Below are 18,330 nucleotides of genomic sequence, written 5' to 3'. Positions count from 1 at the left end.
AGACCACACCAGGTGGCAGCCAAAAGAGAAGGAGAGAGAGAGAGAGAGAGAGAGAGAGAGAGAGAAAGAGAGAGAGAGACAGAGAGACAGAGAGACAGAGAGGAAGAGAGAGAGGGGGGGGAAGAGAGAGAGAGAGACTGTGTGTATATGCATGTATGTATGTGAGCATATGAGTGTAGGTGTATGTGTGTGTGACTGTGTGTGTGTTGGATGCTGGGGAAGAGGAGTGCTGAACTTTTGAGTCTTCCCCAGAGAACTCTCTAAGGATCTGCCATTCTCTGTGACTCACAAGCTATTTTCAGACATTTCAGGAGTGCTCCTTTCCTTGTTAAGGAAGGATGGCTCAGGGGAGGTGAGAGCAAGTCCACACTAAGCCCTGGACACAGCTCAACAGATCCAAGCCTGCAGGGTCCACCAGGAAGGAAGCACATTCATCCTGGCTGCCTGTGCCCATCACTGTGCAGGAATAGTTATACCAAAGCCCTTTCTTTCCCTTTCTGGTCAGGATATATTTCTGAAAACAATTTGTTCTTCTCTCCTATCGATGTGACTTGCCTTTTTCTGAATGTGAACCACAGGCCACATGCCACCAGAGACATCTTCTAGGTATGGTGTGAGGCGCTGCCCGCAGTATGTGAAGTACACCCGACCTTTGGCTGGCTGCCCTGGAGGAGGTGGAGTCCCCTCGGTCCTCTCCCAGCCGATTCCTGCCACATCACCTACAGCAGAGAGCAGGATACACACGTTTTCCCAGTTTACTATCAGGTGACCTTCTAATATGCAATTATGTGATGAGAGCCAAAAGCAGCCCCATCTGTCCCCTGAGTTACAAGATAGAGGCTCTAAGGGAAGGGCTTCAGAATATGAGAGCTGTGGTATAAAACTCAGACGACAAGGGCAAGTGTTTACTTTTTACTCAATGACAAATGACCCATTTCCAATTGCTAAGTTTATTTAACTTCAAACCATTTAGGTCCAAGGCTGGCACCCACAGAGGCATGCAGGGTAAGAAGGCCCCACCGCACTGACCAGGAGAGAGTGTGACATCTAAGCGGACGCTCTTCCACTGCAGCAGACTGGAGCCATTGTAGTGTACAGCTCGACCATTGCTGGAAGGAGAACAAGAGAGTCAAGGCTGAGACTCGTGGAGGGAAGGAGGGAGAGAAGGCAGGGGCCGGCAAGGAAGGAACCCCCTGCAATCAAGAGCAATGCTTTCCCAAACACTAACAGACTCCAACTAGCAAGGTCCACACTTGGCTTGAGGCTACTCTGCTGTTGCTTTAGGATAACAGCTCAACAGACGCCAGTCTGCAGAGCAGCAGCATGGTATGTGAATTCAGAACGGAATGGGAAGAAGAAAGACGCGCTCCTGCTGCAGGGCTACGAGGAAGGAACCATGGAGAGGAACACAAGCACCAGAGAGGAAAATATCACTTTCTCTCCACATTTCCTCAGTTGCACAGCCCCGCTTTGGTTCCCTGAATACCCATAACACCTACAGGAAGTCACTCTCCCTGGAATCCTGATCCATGAAAGGGTATCACTATGCAGCCCTGGCTAGCCTGGAACTTACTAACAGACCAGGTGGCCCTCAAACTCACAACAATTGGCCGCCTCCTGAATGCTGGGATGAAGGGAGCCCACCCATGCTGGGCAGCACTTTTCCTTACTTGTGGAAGAGGCAAGTGCCCACTGGATTGGTCCATGCCCCATCTCGCTTCTCAGCTTCTGTAGCGAAGCCAAATGAGACGATTGGTCCAGTGTCATCATCAGTGTCTCCATAGGAAACAATCTCAATTTCCCAGTAGAAAGATGGGGCCTGAAGAGACGGCAGCAGAGGGTGATGTCAGAGGGGACAGGTGGCCAGGCCTAGCACCTGCCGCTTCTTTCCAGTCAGAGGTATGAAAAAAGGCAGGTTGACAGGAACCTTCTCACCTGAACAGGCAGGGGGGAGGTGGCATAGATGAACGTGCCCCGGGGAAGACCTCCTCCAGCGCTGGGGTCAGCCAGGAAGGTGACAGAGGTGAGGTGAGATGAGAACATGCAGGCACGAACTGGAGGGAACACTCGAGAAGGGCTCCAGGTGATCTCTTTGGGCTGCAATTGGGGACAAAAGGGAGGATTCCACTCAACAAAGCAGATAAATCTCATTAGTCTCTCAGAGAAGAAATAATTTCTATCTTATATGATCAAAATTTGGGTTCTCTTTTCTCTTTTGCATTTTTGTTATAATGCTGGGAATGGACTCCAAAGTCTTACACCTGCTACTCATGGCTTCTCATTCAATGACACCCTCCCTGTGCATCAGCATCATACATGATGCAAGTCTGTCTTCTGGGCTACAGAGATGGCCAGGGGCGAGAGCACTGGGAACTCTTCTGGTCTCACACTGCACGCTCATGGCAGGAGAGACACCAGACACAAAAAGTCAAAATAAATCTTAAGAGAAGCTTTATGTTTTGGTTTTTGGTTTTTCAAGACAAGGTTTCTCTGTGTAGCCCTGGCTGTCCTAGAACTCACTCTGCAGACCAGGCTGGCCCCAAACTCACAGAGATCAGCCTACCTCTGCCTCTGCCTTCTGCATGCTCAGGATTAAAGGTGTGCACCACCACACTTAGCATGAACACTTTATGGTTTTGTTTTGTTTTTTAAAGTCTCAATGAGAACTTGATTTTTATTTTGTTTTTATTTTTAAAAAGAAGGAAGGAAGGAAGGAAGGAAGGAAGGAAGGAAGGAAGGAAGGAAGAAAGAAAGAAAGAAAGAAAGAAAGAAAGAAAGAAAGAAAGAAAGANAAGGAAGGAAGGAAGGAAGGAAGGAAGAAAGAAAGAAAGAAAGAAAGAAAGAAAGAAAGAAAGAAAGAAAGAAAGAAAGAAAGAAAGAAAGAAAGGGAAAGGGAAGGAGAGAGAGAGAGACAACCCCTTCTTTGTGCCTGCCCCATGGAGGTGAGCCCTGAGCTGCAGCTGCTCATCTTCCCATGGCTACTTCTCAGGCTCCTGAAGCTGCTCTTTGGTTTTCTCTCTAAACAACATTTCTCTCTCGTCATGCTCATCCTCACCCAGTCGCACAGATGCACAGGACCATCTTAGCTCAGTGCTTAAGGAGCTGCATCTGAGGACATGCTCAGATGGGTGACAGTGTTTTTATTAGGTCGCTGTCTGTCTCCCTGTCTTCTCATGCTTTATTGCTCAAGAGTCAGGCTTTCCTATGAGAGAGTTTCTCTCCACTCACCAAGTCCAACACACCCTATACAAAGCATCGCAGCCAACAAAGGATATGGCTACCAGGTCATCATGAGGTCACAAGCCTGACAGTGCAGCCTTGAGAGTTAGTGTGCACAGCATGTGGTGGACACTGCTGTTGATACGATTCACTTCTGCTGGGAAGAAAGAGCTGGATGCGACACACAAACACAAAGGACGGAAGAAACCATTTGCCTTTTAAACCACACCTCAATGTGTTTACCAGGTAACTAAAGACGGCTAGATGTCAAGTGACACTGGTGCAGGCTTTATTATGTGCACTAATTTATTTACATGCCTCTCACACATACAGTCTGCCAGGTCGAGCTGCACAGCCCTGCCTCTCACACATACAGTCTGCCAGGTCGAGCTGCACAGCCCTGCCTCACACATACAGTCTGCCAGGTCGAGCTGCACAGCCCTGCCTCTCACACATACAGTCTGCCATGTCGAGCTGCACACCCCTGCCTCTCACAACATACAGTCTGCCAGGTCAAGCTGCACATGCCTGCCTCTTGACATGCTCGTGGAGTTGAGCAGCCACCCCACACTCTGGTCTAGAGCGTGTGTTCCCTTGCTGTAAGCAGTTACACACTCAGCAGAAACTAAGGTCTAGCCGCTCACTCACTTCTCTCCTCCTCCAGCCTGTTACAGCAACCGGATGCTTCTTCTCTGGGTTTTCTATACACATAAGTGGAATCTGGAAACCTGTGGGACCATGCGGTGGCCTGTATGTGGTTATGTCATGACTCAGGGCTTGGATATTATCTTATTTTGCTAATTCATTCAATAGTTGATGAGCCAGTTTTCACTTTTGAGTATTGTGACTAAAGCTGCTACAAACATAAATGTGGCAATTTTTTCACATTTGCTATTACTCAGTCACAGTTTATTAGAGTATTACAGTCTAATACACATATGTAACATTTTTAGTGTTGTATGTTTTACATACATCCACATAGAAGCACCGGGTGTCTCTCCCCACCAGTTACTTTGTTTGTGAGACACAGTCTTTCATTGATTTGGCTTGACTTGCTGACCAGGGAGCCCCAGGGGTTCTGCTGTTCCTGATGCCGCAGCACTGGGGTCACAGGGGCACATCTCCATGCCCGGGGCTGGGAAGCCCAAACACTTTACCATCTCTCCAGTTCCCTAACTTTTGCTTAAAGCTGTCTTTTTATTTATTCAGACTTCAAAGATGTTAATAAATTCGGCTGCATAGTATGATGTTTCAACATTCAAAATGTCAGTTCAGGATTCTTGGACACCCAAAGGTGACAGTGTAGCTACCAAAGGTCTGCACATGCTCCTTCTAGACAGAAACTCCACTCAGAGTACAGGCAGCCCCAGGTGCTCTTTCTAATGTCATACCCCTCTGCCTGCCTTTCTTCAGCAGCAGAGTCACAGCCTGTAGGAAGGCACAAGTGTCTCACCTGTCTCCGGTCAGCCTGCAGCGGAGGTGGAGGGGGCCGAGCGCAGTCCCTGTAGAGCATCCTGAGCCTCTCACACTGCATCTCTACAACTGCCAGCCGCTCTCCTGTGCAGGGACACAGCAAGTCACAGAACAGCTTCCAGGAGTGGCACCAAATGACAACATTACACACAGACCTCTTACATTCTTCCTTACACAAGAGGAACCACCTTGAGCCTTCTGTCTCCTCACAAAGCTCAACAGCTAGGCTCACTGGGTAACAAGCCTGAAGTAGGGTAGCCTGGGGTTCCCCACGGCCTCCAACCCCAACCCAGAGCACTGGGAGCACCTAGGCTCACAAGGGATTTGAGGGTGAGATTGTCTATTTAAGCGAAGCCCGTACACAAGCCTCAGGCATAAGACAAACACTTAGCAATGATACTTATGATTCTTATCATCTCAGAAATGGAGACCCACTCTCTTATTTCATTTTTTAATTTTTTTCAAGATGTATTTAATTATAGAGTACACTGTAGCTGTCTTCAGACACACCAGAAGAGGGCATCAGGTCTCATAACAGATGGTTGTAAGCCACCATGTGGTTGCTGGGATTTGAACTCAGAACCTACAGAAGACCAATTAGTGCTCTTAAATGCTGAGCCATCTCTCCAGCCCCTATTTTTTTTTTTTAAATAGGGCCTTTGTGTATAGTTAAGGCTGGCCTAAAAGTCACAATTTAGCTCTAGTTGGCCTGGAAGTTCTGACCCTCCTGCCCCAAACTCCATAGTTATAGGATTGCTGGCATGCCCCACTCATGCCAAGTGAAGGCCATTGCATGTAAAAATCTAAACTGATTTTAAATATTAATGTTGCCTGGGCATGCGGTACTGCCTTTAATCCTAGCATTTAGGCAGATGGAACCGAGGTATGAGGCGACCCTGGTCGAAATCACAAGTTCCAGACCTGCTGCAGTTACATAAATGCAGGCTGTCCTGAAGAAGGACACCAATACAAAGCCTGCACTTAGACCCCAAATGTCCCCAACCCACAGTCAGAATGCACATTCATGGGAACATGGCCCTGGACCTTACACAAAGGCTGAAGGCCCTGTATGTGTGTGTATGGGGGTGGGGGGCAGCTGTGAGGAGCACCGTCATTGAGATTAGCATGGGATGAATGTGGACAGTCCCTGAGACTCCGCACAGTGGCTCGCTGGCACTCACCTGCACTGCACTCCTGGGCTACGAGGTTCAGAACTTCCACAGCTGCTGGACACTGCTGTATGAACTCTTCACAAAACAGGCTGTCTTCTAAAAGCTGTGCCATGACCAGGCATGCTCTTAATGCCAAAAGATTCACAATATTTCAGAGTCATCAATGCTCATTCTTTAAGACATCAACTGTGAAAACACTCCAATCAAATTTGTCACTTCTATTTCTTTTTTTTTTCCCAGCAGACTGGCTTTGAGATATATAGTTGGCCCTCCACACCCATGGGGACTGGACCTATGGATCTGACCCTCCAAACTTAAAATATCTGGAAAAGCTTCTCCCATAGTAAATGTATATGGACATTCCTTGCTGGCCACTGTCCCCAAACAACACTGCTGGCACTGCAGTCCTTCCACAGCATCGGCACCGCACAAGGAAGCTCAGAAAACCAGGGACATCTGACAAGGCTGGAGTACTTGCGGGCGCCACACCTGTGCTGTGCCACTCCATATACAGATGTGAGCAGCCGCAGGTTCTGAATTTAAGGATGGCTCTGTGACCACTCCCCACAGACACCAGGAGATGTCTAAGAAGCCTTCTGCCTTTGCCCAGTCACTGCTGCAATGCTGTTCCCACTAAGAGACACAAAGTATGGGGTCTGCCTCCCTATGCCTTGTGAGCAATGAAAGAGCTATAGAAGACCAGACCCAGATACAGAAAACCTACATCTGATGTCTCTCAGGTAGGGCAGCATATACCTGAAACATCTCTGCAGTAGAACCCTGTTCCTCTTCTTTAGTGGAGCGTGAACGAATGTGTAGGCAGACATCTCTCTGACACTACCCCGATATAACTCCCGCATTATCCTATCACTAGATTGGAAAGTGATGGAACTGAGTTCCTTGAAAAAGTGGCCATGTAATTCCTGCTGTCAATCAGGTTCTTTTAGCAGAGCAGTCAGTGCACAGCCAGTGTGAGCGTGACAGCATAGCACACTGTAGCAGCTGCCTCTCCCAGGTGAACGAACAGCTCAGCCTTCCTCTGAACTACGGTATTAGGATGCAATCAGAGGTGGAAGACCTGGGAATGAAAGCTGCAGTAGGTGGCGCGTAACTACAGTGCCTGTTACTTAGATGACATGAGCTTCGGGCCATGGACCCACTAAGGCCAGGCCAACTTACCTGGTTCTGATTTCAGCCAGAAGCCGGACAACTGCCATGACAGGTGCTGAGCCATCTCCTGTTGCAGGAAGAGAGGTGTGGATAGAGAGGCTTCCTTCCTGAGGGAGCAGCATGGACTGCACTGCCTGGACTACCTTCTCAGTAATGGACAGCTTATGAAGAGGCAGTGCCTGCAGCAGACGGGCAGGCCAAGGCAAAGGCACAGGAAACAAAGGCATTATCAGTATGTGACCAGAACCACCAAAGAATATCAGAAACCAGACCAAAACAACCAAAAATAGCATATACTGTGGAATATTCCTAGCTAACATCTAGATGAAAAATTTCCTACCATCGTCACTGTGAAACCCATTACAGCTGGTATCCCAGGTGAAAGTGAAGCCCCTCACTTCTCTACCGCCTTTGCCCACCCACAGCCAGAGTCAGCATCTGCACAAGCATTGCCTTACCTCTGACCTTGGAACACAAAGTCTAGACAACGGAATAGTCAGTGTGTCTGCCGCTTGTGACGTCCTTCGGCAGTCTACAGGAGGGAACCGGACTGTAGCTATACCTTCCTGTTCATTGATAGAAGCCACAACTCCAATGCTTCCTGATATTCCTCTACCTAAAACCTGGTGACAGAGATTATTAGTACCACCTGCCAGGATCAAGTGAGCACAGCTATCTAACAGGACAAGAGGGAGGGCTTGGCAGCTATAGTAACCACTGATTCTGGTGTGGAGCTAAGCCAAAGACAAGTCTAAGGGTTGGAGAGATGGCTCAGTGGTTAAGAGCAATGACTGTTCTTCCAGAGGTCCTGAGTTCAACTCCTAGCAGTCACATGGTGGCTCACAACCATCTGTAATGAGATCTGATGCCCTCTTCTGGTGTTGTCAGAAGAGAGCGACACTGTCCACATACATAAAATAAATCTTTGAAAAAAACAAAAAACCCACAAGCCCACAACGCTCAACAACGAGACATGCTGTCATCCCAAGCTTTCAGCAGTAACAATACCTAGGACATGAGTCCCATAGGTAACATTAGACAGCACTGCCTTAGCATTTGAGCAATGTACAGAATGATGTCGACAGAAACTCAGCAAGTTCTGATTTTTATTCCTGAGTTTGAAGGAACAAGGCTTGCTGCCCTTCTGGGTAAACGACAGTGGAAGCACTGGTTAGCTGTGGTGAGTGTTTGGGGGAGGGTAATAGCAATTCCCAGGGAAAGCAGCGGTGGGTTACCTGGACCTCGGAGCCTATCTTGATTGTCTCTTTAAAGCCTCCGAGTGCACAGAGGGCGGCAACTGCCTGGCGTGCAATCCTCTGAAGCTTGGCGAGTTTCCTGCCACTGCTGCTCCCATTCTCCAGGATGCTTTCTGCATACTTCCCTAGTTGTGGAATGTACATCAATGCTCGAGACAGAACCTGTGGGTGAGGAGGAGGATGGCAGGCCTGCAGAGATGGCTCAGTCGCTAAGAGCAGTTGCTGCTCTCACTGAGGATCTGGGTTTGGTTCCCAGCACCCACATGCTGGTTCACAATCATTTGTAACTCTAGTGAGGGATCTGACAATCTCTTCTGACTTCCACAAGCATCAGGTATGCACATACATATATATAGGCAAAACAGTCACACGTAAGATAAAATAAATCTTAAAAAGAGAGAGCGAAGGCCAGGTGGTGTTGGCGCACACCTTTAATCCCAGCACTTGGGAGGCAGAGGCAGGTAGATTTCTGGGTTCAAGGCCAGCCTGGTCTACAGAGTGAGTTCCAGGACAGCTAGGACTACATAGAGAAACCCTGTCTCAAAAACAAACAAACAAACAAACAAACAAACAAACGAGAGAGAGGATGGAGTGGGGCAAGCATTGGGAGTTAAAGCTTTGGAAATTGGCTACTGGTCCCAAGACTAATGAAATGACTAACAGTGCCCTAGGGCCCAGCTATCACAGAAACTCTGGATATAGAAGAGACAAAAGCTACCAGTGTAGCCAGTGATGGGTACCATGGTATCAGACAGAGCTAGGAGTATACAACTTTATAATACGGGAGAAGCTATCACTGTGTTACCAACTAAAATCAAGCAGGCATTCACCCAAGGGAAACTATCCCCACTGTCTGCATTCCAGTGTTCAGCTCCAGGGCATGCTTCAGGGGAACTAGGCCGGGTATGGCGGCATACGCCTTTAATTGCAGCACTCGGGAGGCAGAGGCAGGCGGATTTCTGAGTTCGAGGCCAGCCTGGTCTACAAAGTGAGTGCCAGGACAGCCAAGGCTATACAGAGAAACCCTGTCTCAAAAAAAAAAAAGGTGGAACTGGTTATTATAGAGCTGATGCTCAGGCACCTAGACCATTGTGTGACAGAGCAATGCAAGCCAGAGCCCTCAGCAGTGCAATTGCAGAGGCCTCCTTAGGGCTCTGACCATGGCCAGAATGACCATGGCCAATAAGTCAAGAATACATAACATCATTACATCAGTACCAGTCTGAGGCAAACAAAAACAAACAAGGGCTGCCAGGTCTCTCTGCAAAGTCAGCCCCAGTAGGGCAGGGGAGACTTAGGAGTGTAGTAGCTGTGTCTGGCTAACTTGGGAGCGCTCTCTCCTGGATGGCCCCGTCATGCATGACTCTCATGCTGCTTCATTCTCGCTCCCACGGATGAGCAGAAGCCCCTTGCTAACCTTTTCTGCCGTTGTGGTCCATATTTGAGCAGCATTAGATTCTGGCGCCATTAGCAGGCTGTGAAGCAAGGCGATCACTTCTGCAGCCATGCTGTTTGCCACATGTCCACTGATGAAGGGTCGCACGGGGTCAGTTCTGCAAGTGTGAACACAGAAACCTTTCAGTGCTCAGTGATAGTTAAAAGTACAGAAAAAGGCTGGGCATAGTGGCACACGCCTGTAATCCCAGCACGTGGGGAGGTAGAGACTGGTGGATCTTCAAGGCCAGCCTGGTGTATAGAGTGAATTTCAGGATAGCCAGGGCTACACAGAGAAACCTTGTGTGTGTTTGTGTGCGTGTGTGTGTGAGGAGGGAGAGTTTTAAGGGGGAGTGTTATAGAAAAGTGGTTTCAGAGTTAATGTAGGATGGAAAGATTTCTTGTTTACACAATGCATGGTTTACACATGACAAACAGAACTTGTTGACTAACAAATGACAAGCAAAATGAACACCAGGAAGAAACCACTTCCTAAATTTTCTTTTCTTTTTTTTTTTTTTTTTTTTGTGTGGTATGTGAAGAATTCTCTGTGCTATGATCTAAGTATCATTTGTCTCCCAAGGATCCACAGTGATTCAAGTGTGTTCCTGGGATGGCACTAACAGAGCCAGTGAGACCTGGGGAAGGTTGGAGGTCTGTGAATCACTGGGACTTGGCTTGGCAAGGGTTAGTTTCAGGAGGGCTCTATAAAAGCCTGAGTTGGCTCCGTCAACTCTCTTGTGCTCCTACATGGTCACTTTGCTCATGCACAGGATCTGTAATGGTATGATACAGTCAAAACTGGGACAATGCAGTCCCCTGACCCTCCACTCCAGAGCTAAATAAGTTAGGGAATGCTCACTAGCACACCCTGGAACAATGGACCCCAAGGGTCTTAGCACAGAAACCTTGGGGATCAGTCACAGATTGCAGCTGTTACTCCCTGCAGGTGCACAGCACCATAAGCTCCGTCCAGGCAACACTGCCCTTGACTCTACCCCTGGGTAAGAGACTGGAGAAGCAAACACTATGTGCAAGCAGCTCACTGACATCAGAAGGCCCCTTTAGCTTCCGTGTTCTCTTGGCTGGGAGCAACTCCCTAGGCTCCCACTCAGCCTCAGCACTGCCTCTGAGGCTCTCCCCTGGAACAGTCCTAGGCAGTGTTTGGGAGCAGCCTCTACAACACTGAGTAGTTCTTGCCCCTTCTCCTTATTTTCAGCAGGTCAAGAGATGGTATAGATTCAAATCCTACTAACAAACCATTCTGCAGTGTGTCTGGCAGAGCACCACCAGGGGAGCACCCTGAGAGACTCACCTGGCCAGTTCAGAGTTTCTTTCTCGGCAGATGGAGGTTTGGGCAGTTTTCTTCTTGTCACCTGTAGACAGCCCACTCACAGTCTCTGGGTTGATGGATTCCACTGGTGGCCCGACACTGACAATGAGGCCCGACTGTGCCCACTTGGTTGCTTTCCTGAGGGCGGCTGAGGCCTCTTCTGTGATCACTTCACAGCAGCCACCCTGGGGTTGGGTTGAAGACACCTGCATTGCTCATTCATTCTTCCAGCTCAGACCCTCTCAGATCTCTCCCCCATCCCCATAAACCACATAAAACATGCACACGTTACAATTTCCCTACACTCTGAATTCTGTAGATTTCATCCTTGTAAACAGCAACTTTTGTGATTACATTGTCCGACTCTACACACAGATCACAATCTGCTGAACTGGTTTTAGACTTTGCTTCTAGATGCCTGGCATCTCATTAGTCAAGTGTGTTAATGTCTTTAGCTATCCCTTATTTTTAGATACATAATGTTCTGCTTGGTTTTCAAAGAACATGCTGTGACCTCACTATGTAGCCCTGGTGAACCAGGAACTCTGAGCTCGCCTGCATCTGCCTCCTGAGTGCTGGGATAAAAGGCGCACACATCCACCGTGTATTTCACCCTGGACTTTGAGATGTGCATTCACCCACACTTGATACTAATGAGTACTACATCTCTGATAACCACACCTGATTGTGAAAATGCAGGTTTAAAAAGCTGTTCATCACTGTTGCTTTTATTCCTTTAATGAGTTGTGAATATGAACATATTTTATACCTTTATGATCTTCTGTCTATAATTCCTTTTGTCTGTTGTTTTAGAGTAAGGTTAGTTTCAGACTGAGATATAGTGGTGGAAAACCTTGACTTCGGATTCTCTTACCTCCTTAACCTCTCCAGCATGGGGACCATGGGTACATGTCACCACTCTTGGTTTATAAAATGCTGGGGATTAAATGCAGGGCAAGTGCTCTGCCAACCGAGCCACACCCTCAGCCTTGGTAATTCTTGAGTGTTATTCTCTTAGCAGCCTTTCACCCTTTTAATTTCCAAATGATTTTAAGACTATAAACCTTTCTTTAAAGGGCTAAGAAGAAATCGTAGGTGGAATCTGAGTCCTTTTCTGAGGAATGTGGCTCAGTTGGAACATGCTTACCAAGTATGTGTGAGGCTGTGGGCTCAGTCCCCAGCACCACATACACCACGGATACATCACATTCACCAGGAAGACTTCTGTAACCTCATCCCCAGCACCGCATACACCAGGGACACATCTGTAACCCCAGCTCATGGCAAGCGGAGGCAGTGGGATCAGAACTTGGAAATCACTCTTGGCTACGTAGTAAGTCTGAGCTTCAGTTCAGCTGGGACTACAGGTCATGCTAACAAATCCAACTGAATCAATTTTTTAAAAAGCAATTTCTTAAAAATAAAAACAAAACAAAAACCCCCTGAATTCTTCTGGAAGTTCCAAAGTGTGGCAAAGGTGTGTGTGTCATTTTCCGCCGTGTGGTTACCTTGGTCATGTCTCGATCCATCTTCACAACTTTTTCCATGTTGGCACCAGTGCCGAGTCGAAAGGGCCGACCTTCTGAGCTACTGCAAGAAGGAAGGCAGAGAAAGTGAGCCACTGCAGGGGAATGTGACAAGGGGCCTGTGTCACCAAGTAACCAAGTCATGTGCAGGCCCTGTATAGCGCTAAAACTGGCTTTAGTGTGTGCATGTGTGCATGCACCGCATTGTGGATGCAGACATCTGAGTACAGCTTATGGGAGTCGGTTCTCCCCTTCTATCAAGTAGGTTCTGGAGATAAAACTCAGGTCACCGGGCTTAGTGGCAGTGAGTTTTATTGCTGAGCCATCTTGCTGGATCTAAAAGTAGCTTTTAAAATCCATCTCTTAAAAAATATCCCTTTTTTTGGCCGGACAGTGGTGCCTTTAATCCCAAGCACTTGGGAGGCAGAGGCAGGTGGATTTCTGAATTTGAGGCCAGCCTGGTTTACATAATGAGTTCCAGGACAGCCAGGGCTACTCAGAGAAACCCTGTCTCGAAAAACCAATAAAAAAGATAAAATAAAACAAAATCTCCCTTTTAAAAAAAATAACTTTTTTCATAATTATAGACATTTTATGACCTAAAACAAAGTCTGTTGTTTTCCTTTTCTTTTCTTTTTCTTTTTTTTTTTTTTTAAGACAGGGTTAAAGGCATGCGCCACCACTGCCCTGCTTCTGCTGTTTTCTTAAATGATTTTGATTTATTGATTTATTTTAATGTGCATTGGTGTTTTGCCTGCCTGCATGTATGTGTGAGGGTCTTAGATCACTGGAATTGGAGTTATAGACAGCTGTGAGCTGCCATGTAGGTCGTAGGAACTGAACCCTGGCTCTTTGGAAGAACAGCAGTGCTCTAAGCTATGTCTCCAGCCCCATGATGTCTGTTTGTAAGAATTCTGACATTAGCACTCAGGAGGCAAAGGCAGGCGGATCTCTGTGAGTCTCAGCCTGGTCTACAGAGTGAGTTCCAGGACAGCCAAGGCTGCTACACAGAGAAACCCTGTCTTGGAAAACAAAACAAAAGAATTCTGATATTAAACACCTACATGAAAATGAAGCACAAACAAAAGAACAGGGCAAACACAAGACCCTGAAGTCAGCTGTGGCTAGGACCCTGGTATACAGGAGGACCTCTGAACACTATACCAGTCTGTCAGGAGGCTCAACAACAGCATGCATGTGGGGCCTGCAGGGCCTGCAGGGAAGGCCCAACTTGCAATCCTAATAATCCAGTGCCCTCTCCTCAGAATGAGTGTCAATATATCAGTGCTGCAGCGGCTTGTACCTGAACACTTACCGTGACCATGCTCAGATGAGGCTACCTGCCTTCACATGCCATTGTGGCAAATAAGGGACTCACCCCACGAGGATGAGCTCAAAGATCACTGTATGAAGAGACTGCTCTGCCATCTAAGTGCCCCTGGGCTATACAGCAGGCCTCCCCACCTCTTTGAAAGGAGAAGGTGACATGGCCGAATTTGCAGAGGGAAGCACTGACTGTCCTTCTTGCAGCAAGTCACTGCGGACCCCAGAGGACACAAGAGGCTCACCACATGCTTGAGACCTCTGCTGGCTCACACTGGGGTTCGAGAGGCCCGGGCCTGCAGTTAGGAGTGGCAGACTCCGCCTGTGCCTACTTGGGTTGTCAAGAGGACTAAGGCAGACCACAGCATAGGGTTGGCACAGTGGCTGTGACACAGGTGGCCTCTGATGTCATGCAGCTATCATAGTCATTGCAGTCACCTCAGCAGTGGCTGGAGGACCTCATGGGAGGACTGGTCTTCCCGCTTGTGGATAAATATGGAGAGCTTGCCATCCACTGCTTCACTCTCTTCTCCAGGATCTTTATCTCCTTTTAAGGAATTCTTAGGACTGGTTTTTGTCAGTGTGGTGTCAGGTTCAGAAGCAGTTGGAGAGAGAACCGTCTGACATCCTTAAAGCAAACATCAAGTCCCGTTCAGAAACACTGCAGAATTATTTGTGAGGCTCCCCTCCCTTTCCCATCTCTCTCCTTTATCACAGAACACACAGACACATCTGGGGGCCCGGCCACAAGCAGGACTTAACTCCCAGACCATCCTGATGAACGGGCAGGCACACCTCACCTGGGACCACATAGTCTGCCAGCTTGGCTAAGAGCAGAGAGGCGATCTTGGAGGCAGGGTCACTGGGGTCCTCTTGCTCGCTGTTCAGGGAGGGGACGGAGTAGCTCCAGGGTGGGAGCTCTACATTCCCACAGTCCTCCACGCTCATCAAAGGCAAAGCAGCCCGGCACAATTGAAGAATGATCAATACCAGCTTTGGGGATGGACGCTGATCCAGCAGTAGTGAGAGGAGCTTAGAAACACAGGCTGGCTGGCTCAAGATGGCTTTCCCTATGTGGCTCCTGAAAGATGAAGAAGAAAAGGGCGAGCGGGGCGTTGGTGAAGCACGTCTGCAATCCCAGCACTCGGGAGGCAGAGGCAGGTAGATTTCTGAGTTCGAGGCCATCCTGGTCTACAGAGTGAGTTCCAAGACAGCCAGGGCTACACAGAGAAACCCTGTCTCGAAAAACAACAAACAAAAAAGGAAAGGAAAGGGAAAGGGAAAGGGAAAGGGAAAGGGAAAAGGAAAAGCAAAGCAAAGCAAAGAAGAGAAAAGAAAAGGGTGCTCTGCTGAGGTCACTGCAGACATCAGAGGTAAGTGTTCTCTGTGAAGCTGGACTAACATCGAGCTGAGACCTAAGGAGGAAGGCAGGGACCTGAGACTCTGTGTGCAGGGAGTGATGATCTGCAGCAAATATTTAATAGGTGCTCATAAAACTGACCCCTAACACCAGAGAAGGGGGGTCTCCTCATCCTCTCTGACCTCTGGCAGCTCAAGCTCACATGTTCACAGTATTTCAAAGAGGACAAAAACTAGAACTCTGAACTAGGAGCTTTGCAATTCCACGCCTGTGCCCTCAAAACTTGTGCCAAGAGCAAAGCTGTCACACAGTGCTACAACACCCAACATGGGTGACCTGCCACAGCCAAACCTACGGAGCCAGCAAAAGCCAAAGAACACACTGTCGTGTACATGACATGGGAATGTGGGATAATTAACCCCACAGAGAATCATTCCTGTTTAAGGATACAGCGCAAAAGAACAAAGTAATTACAGGTCCTGACTGGCTCTGAGTGTACAGTGTTGAGACCGGCTGGGGTTCTGTGCACATAACGCTGTATTCAACTCACCAGCCTGGCTCATTCTCTACATCCCTCTCGGAGTAGCTGACATTTAGGTTTGAATGCAAGTGTGGTGGAATGCTTGCCAGGCCGGCAGCTGATGCCACCAAGTGCAAGCAACAGTGCATTGTTCCTCTAGATAATCCTTACATTTTCAGACTAGAGATGCTGTTTCAGTGACTAGATTCTCTACAAATATTCTTCAAGCACCAGTGTGTTAAAAGGTCTAGGAACTTAGATGTTCCAAAAACCAACAGAAGCAAAAGTTATTCCCAACACTGGGGGAAACAGGTTGCTCATCAGCTCTGCCGGGCCTTCCCTACCTGGAGAGGTCATTGAGAAGGCTCAGGACATCCTGGAGGGCGTCGTTCCCAGCAGCCTGGTTGCCACAGCATTCGGTGGCTCGGGCAAGGTGGTTGGTGAGGAGACTGGACACCTGCCGGGCCAGCCCTGAGTGCACAGCCTCTGTGGAGCCACCTTCAGAGTTGACAGAGGAACAGAAGAACAGTGAGTACTGAGGGAAGCACCCCAGACTGTTGGCATGGTGAAGTCCCCCTCTCACTCTCCCTGCCTTTATTAAAGCGTCCTATGGACACATTTTATCTTCTTCAATGTTCTACTAACCAGTCAGTCTTAGTAGACAATATCTACACATAAATATTCTGTGCTAAGAGGAGACCTTCTCCTGAGAATGAATTACAATGAACTCATATAGAATAGAGGAGTAACACCAATTTCCATGTCACCGTAGTTTCACTTCCTAAGTGTCCTTTGTAAAGGGCGCAGCATATCTTGAGTTTCCCATGAGGGTCTAGAACCTGAACCTATGCTCTTCAGTCCTCTGGCTCACATCCCCTACCCCACCCCAGGAGCTTTGCTGGATATCCAGCCCAGCCAGTCTGTTCCATAGCATAGAGTGGGTACCACATTGTATGCTGACTAAAAACAAACAAAACAAAAGCAAGGTATGTTCACAGACCATGAACACTAATGAAAACTACTGTTTAGTTAACTTTAAAAAAATTAAGTGTAGTGGTGGCGCACTCCTCTAATCCCAGCACTCGGGAGGCAGAGGTAGGTGGATGTCTGAGTTTGAGGCCAGACTGGTCTAAAGAATGACTTCCATCATAGCCAAGCTACACAGAGATATCCTGTCTCAAAAAATCAAATAAAATTAATAAAAATGACAGCATTAACTATATGCATGTATGTGTGTGTATCACGTGTGTGCCTGGTGCCCATGGAGAGGAGAGGAAGCTTTAAGGTCCCTTTGGACTGGAGTTACATATATAGTGAGCCAAAATGTGGATGCTTGCCGGGCGGTGGTGGCGCACGTCTTTAATCCCAGCACTCGGGAGGCAGAGGCAGGAGGATTTCTGAGTTCAAGACCAGCCTGGTCTACAGAGTGAGTTCCAGGACAGCGAGGGCTACACAGAGAAACCCTGTCTTGAAAAACAAAAACAAAACAAAACAACAACAACAAAAAAGATGTGGGTGCTGCTGGGAACTGAACCTGGGGCCTTGTAAGAGCAACAGTACTCTAAACTACTGACTCAACTCTTCAGTCCTTTAGCTAACTTTTAACTTTGGATTGCCCACTGAAAATAGAATTTGAAAATATTCTCTTTAAAATACAAAGGCACAATTATTTCTCAGAAATATTTACATGGAGACTGTTAGTGCCATAAGAACATTTATATGGAAATGATCCGGCATCATCCCTACTGGGCAGAGTCGCTTGACTTTGCCAGCCAGCAAAGGCCACCAGATGATTAGTTTAATAAAGACCTCCCCTCACACCCTTACACCCATGGGGAGTGGAAAGGAAGTAGAAGGCTGCTCACCTTCCTCTTTCTCCCACTCCACACAGCGGTTAGCCAACACCTGGAAGGCAGCCCAGGCCATGGTGGCCACCTTTTGCTTCTTCGTCTGCTTCTCACTGGAGCTGGACTCGGTCTGGCTGCTCAGGCTGCAGAGTCGGTCCATGAGCTGCACGAGGCCACTTCGGACCAGACACTTCTCTTCACTCCTGGTGAACAGCAGAGAGGGATGGACCACACTGACAGCCTTTGTGAAGGGTCAGGAAGCCTCTGGGTATCGGGGATGTTTTTGTGTTAAGGGTGCTGCCATGTACAATCAACCAGGACGCTTTTCCTGTCACGGTGATGTCATTGGAGACCAGGTTTGTTAACACAGAATAGCAGGCCAGAAGCTGATGAGTCATCTCAGTAACAGACCAAATAATAATCTATTTTCAAATAATTATTCATGTTTTTTATCTCCATGTTTATCTGTGCACTGTGTGTGTCTGCTGAACTGGAGTTATAGACAGTTGTGAGCCACCATACGGGTGCCTCAAACTGAGCGTGGGTCCTCTGGAAGAGCAGCCAGCCATCTACACAACTGAGCACTCTCCCACACCTGGCACTCCAGTAATGATGTTATTATAAGCATTATATATATTATAAGAGCATTCAAAGAATGAGCCCATGAACACTTAACAGTTCCAAGCTACTAATTAAG

At 47.9% G+C, this 18,330-nt stretch overlaps 1 protein-coding gene across 5 annotated transcripts in view; it reads right to left on the bottom strand.

The window, feature by feature from the left end:
* The window catches only part of Hectd4 (HECT domain E3 ubiquitin protein ligase 4), a 152,284-nt gene that overhangs the window by 40,049 nt on the left and 93,905 nt on the right, over positions 1-18,330 (bottom strand). For all 5 annotated transcript variants that reach the window (XM_021163286.2, XM_029477883.1, XM_029477884.1 and 2 more), the window contains exons 34-49: positions 17,652-17,836; positions 16,131-16,284; positions 14,707-14,987; positions 14,345-14,534; positions 12,566-12,647; positions 11,040-11,242; positions 9,708-9,843; positions 8,270-8,452; positions 7,493-7,657; positions 7,044-7,213; positions 5,874-5,989; positions 4,673-4,776; positions 1,936-2,097; positions 1,671-1,819; positions 1,030-1,109; positions 556-719 (exon numbers count right to left, since the gene is read on the bottom strand). In XM_021163286.2, coding sequence (XP_021018945.2) covers positions 556-719; positions 1,030-1,109; positions 1,671-1,819; positions 1,936-2,097; positions 4,673-4,776; positions 5,874-5,989; positions 7,044-7,213; positions 7,493-7,657; positions 8,270-8,452; positions 9,708-9,843; positions 11,040-11,242; positions 12,566-12,647; positions 14,345-14,534; positions 14,707-14,987; positions 16,131-16,284; positions 17,652-17,836 — 2,524 coding nt within the window. The remainder of the gene's footprint in view (positions 1-555; positions 720-1,029; positions 1,110-1,670; positions 1,820-1,935; positions 2,098-4,672; positions 4,777-5,873; positions 5,990-7,043; positions 7,214-7,492; positions 7,658-8,269; positions 8,453-9,707; positions 9,844-11,039; positions 11,243-12,565; positions 12,648-14,344; positions 14,535-14,706; positions 14,988-16,130; positions 16,285-17,651; positions 17,837-18,330) is intronic.

This window comes from Mus caroli, chromosome 5, assembly GCF_900094665.2.
Source record: "Mus caroli chromosome 5, CAROLI_EIJ_v1.1, whole genome shotgun sequence".
NCBI classification, from domain to species: Eukaryota; Metazoa; Chordata; class Mammalia; order Rodentia; family Muridae; genus Mus; species Mus caroli.
The sequence above is the reverse complement of the archived record's forward strand: the minus strand, read 5'-3'. Positions and strand labels throughout refer to the sequence as shown.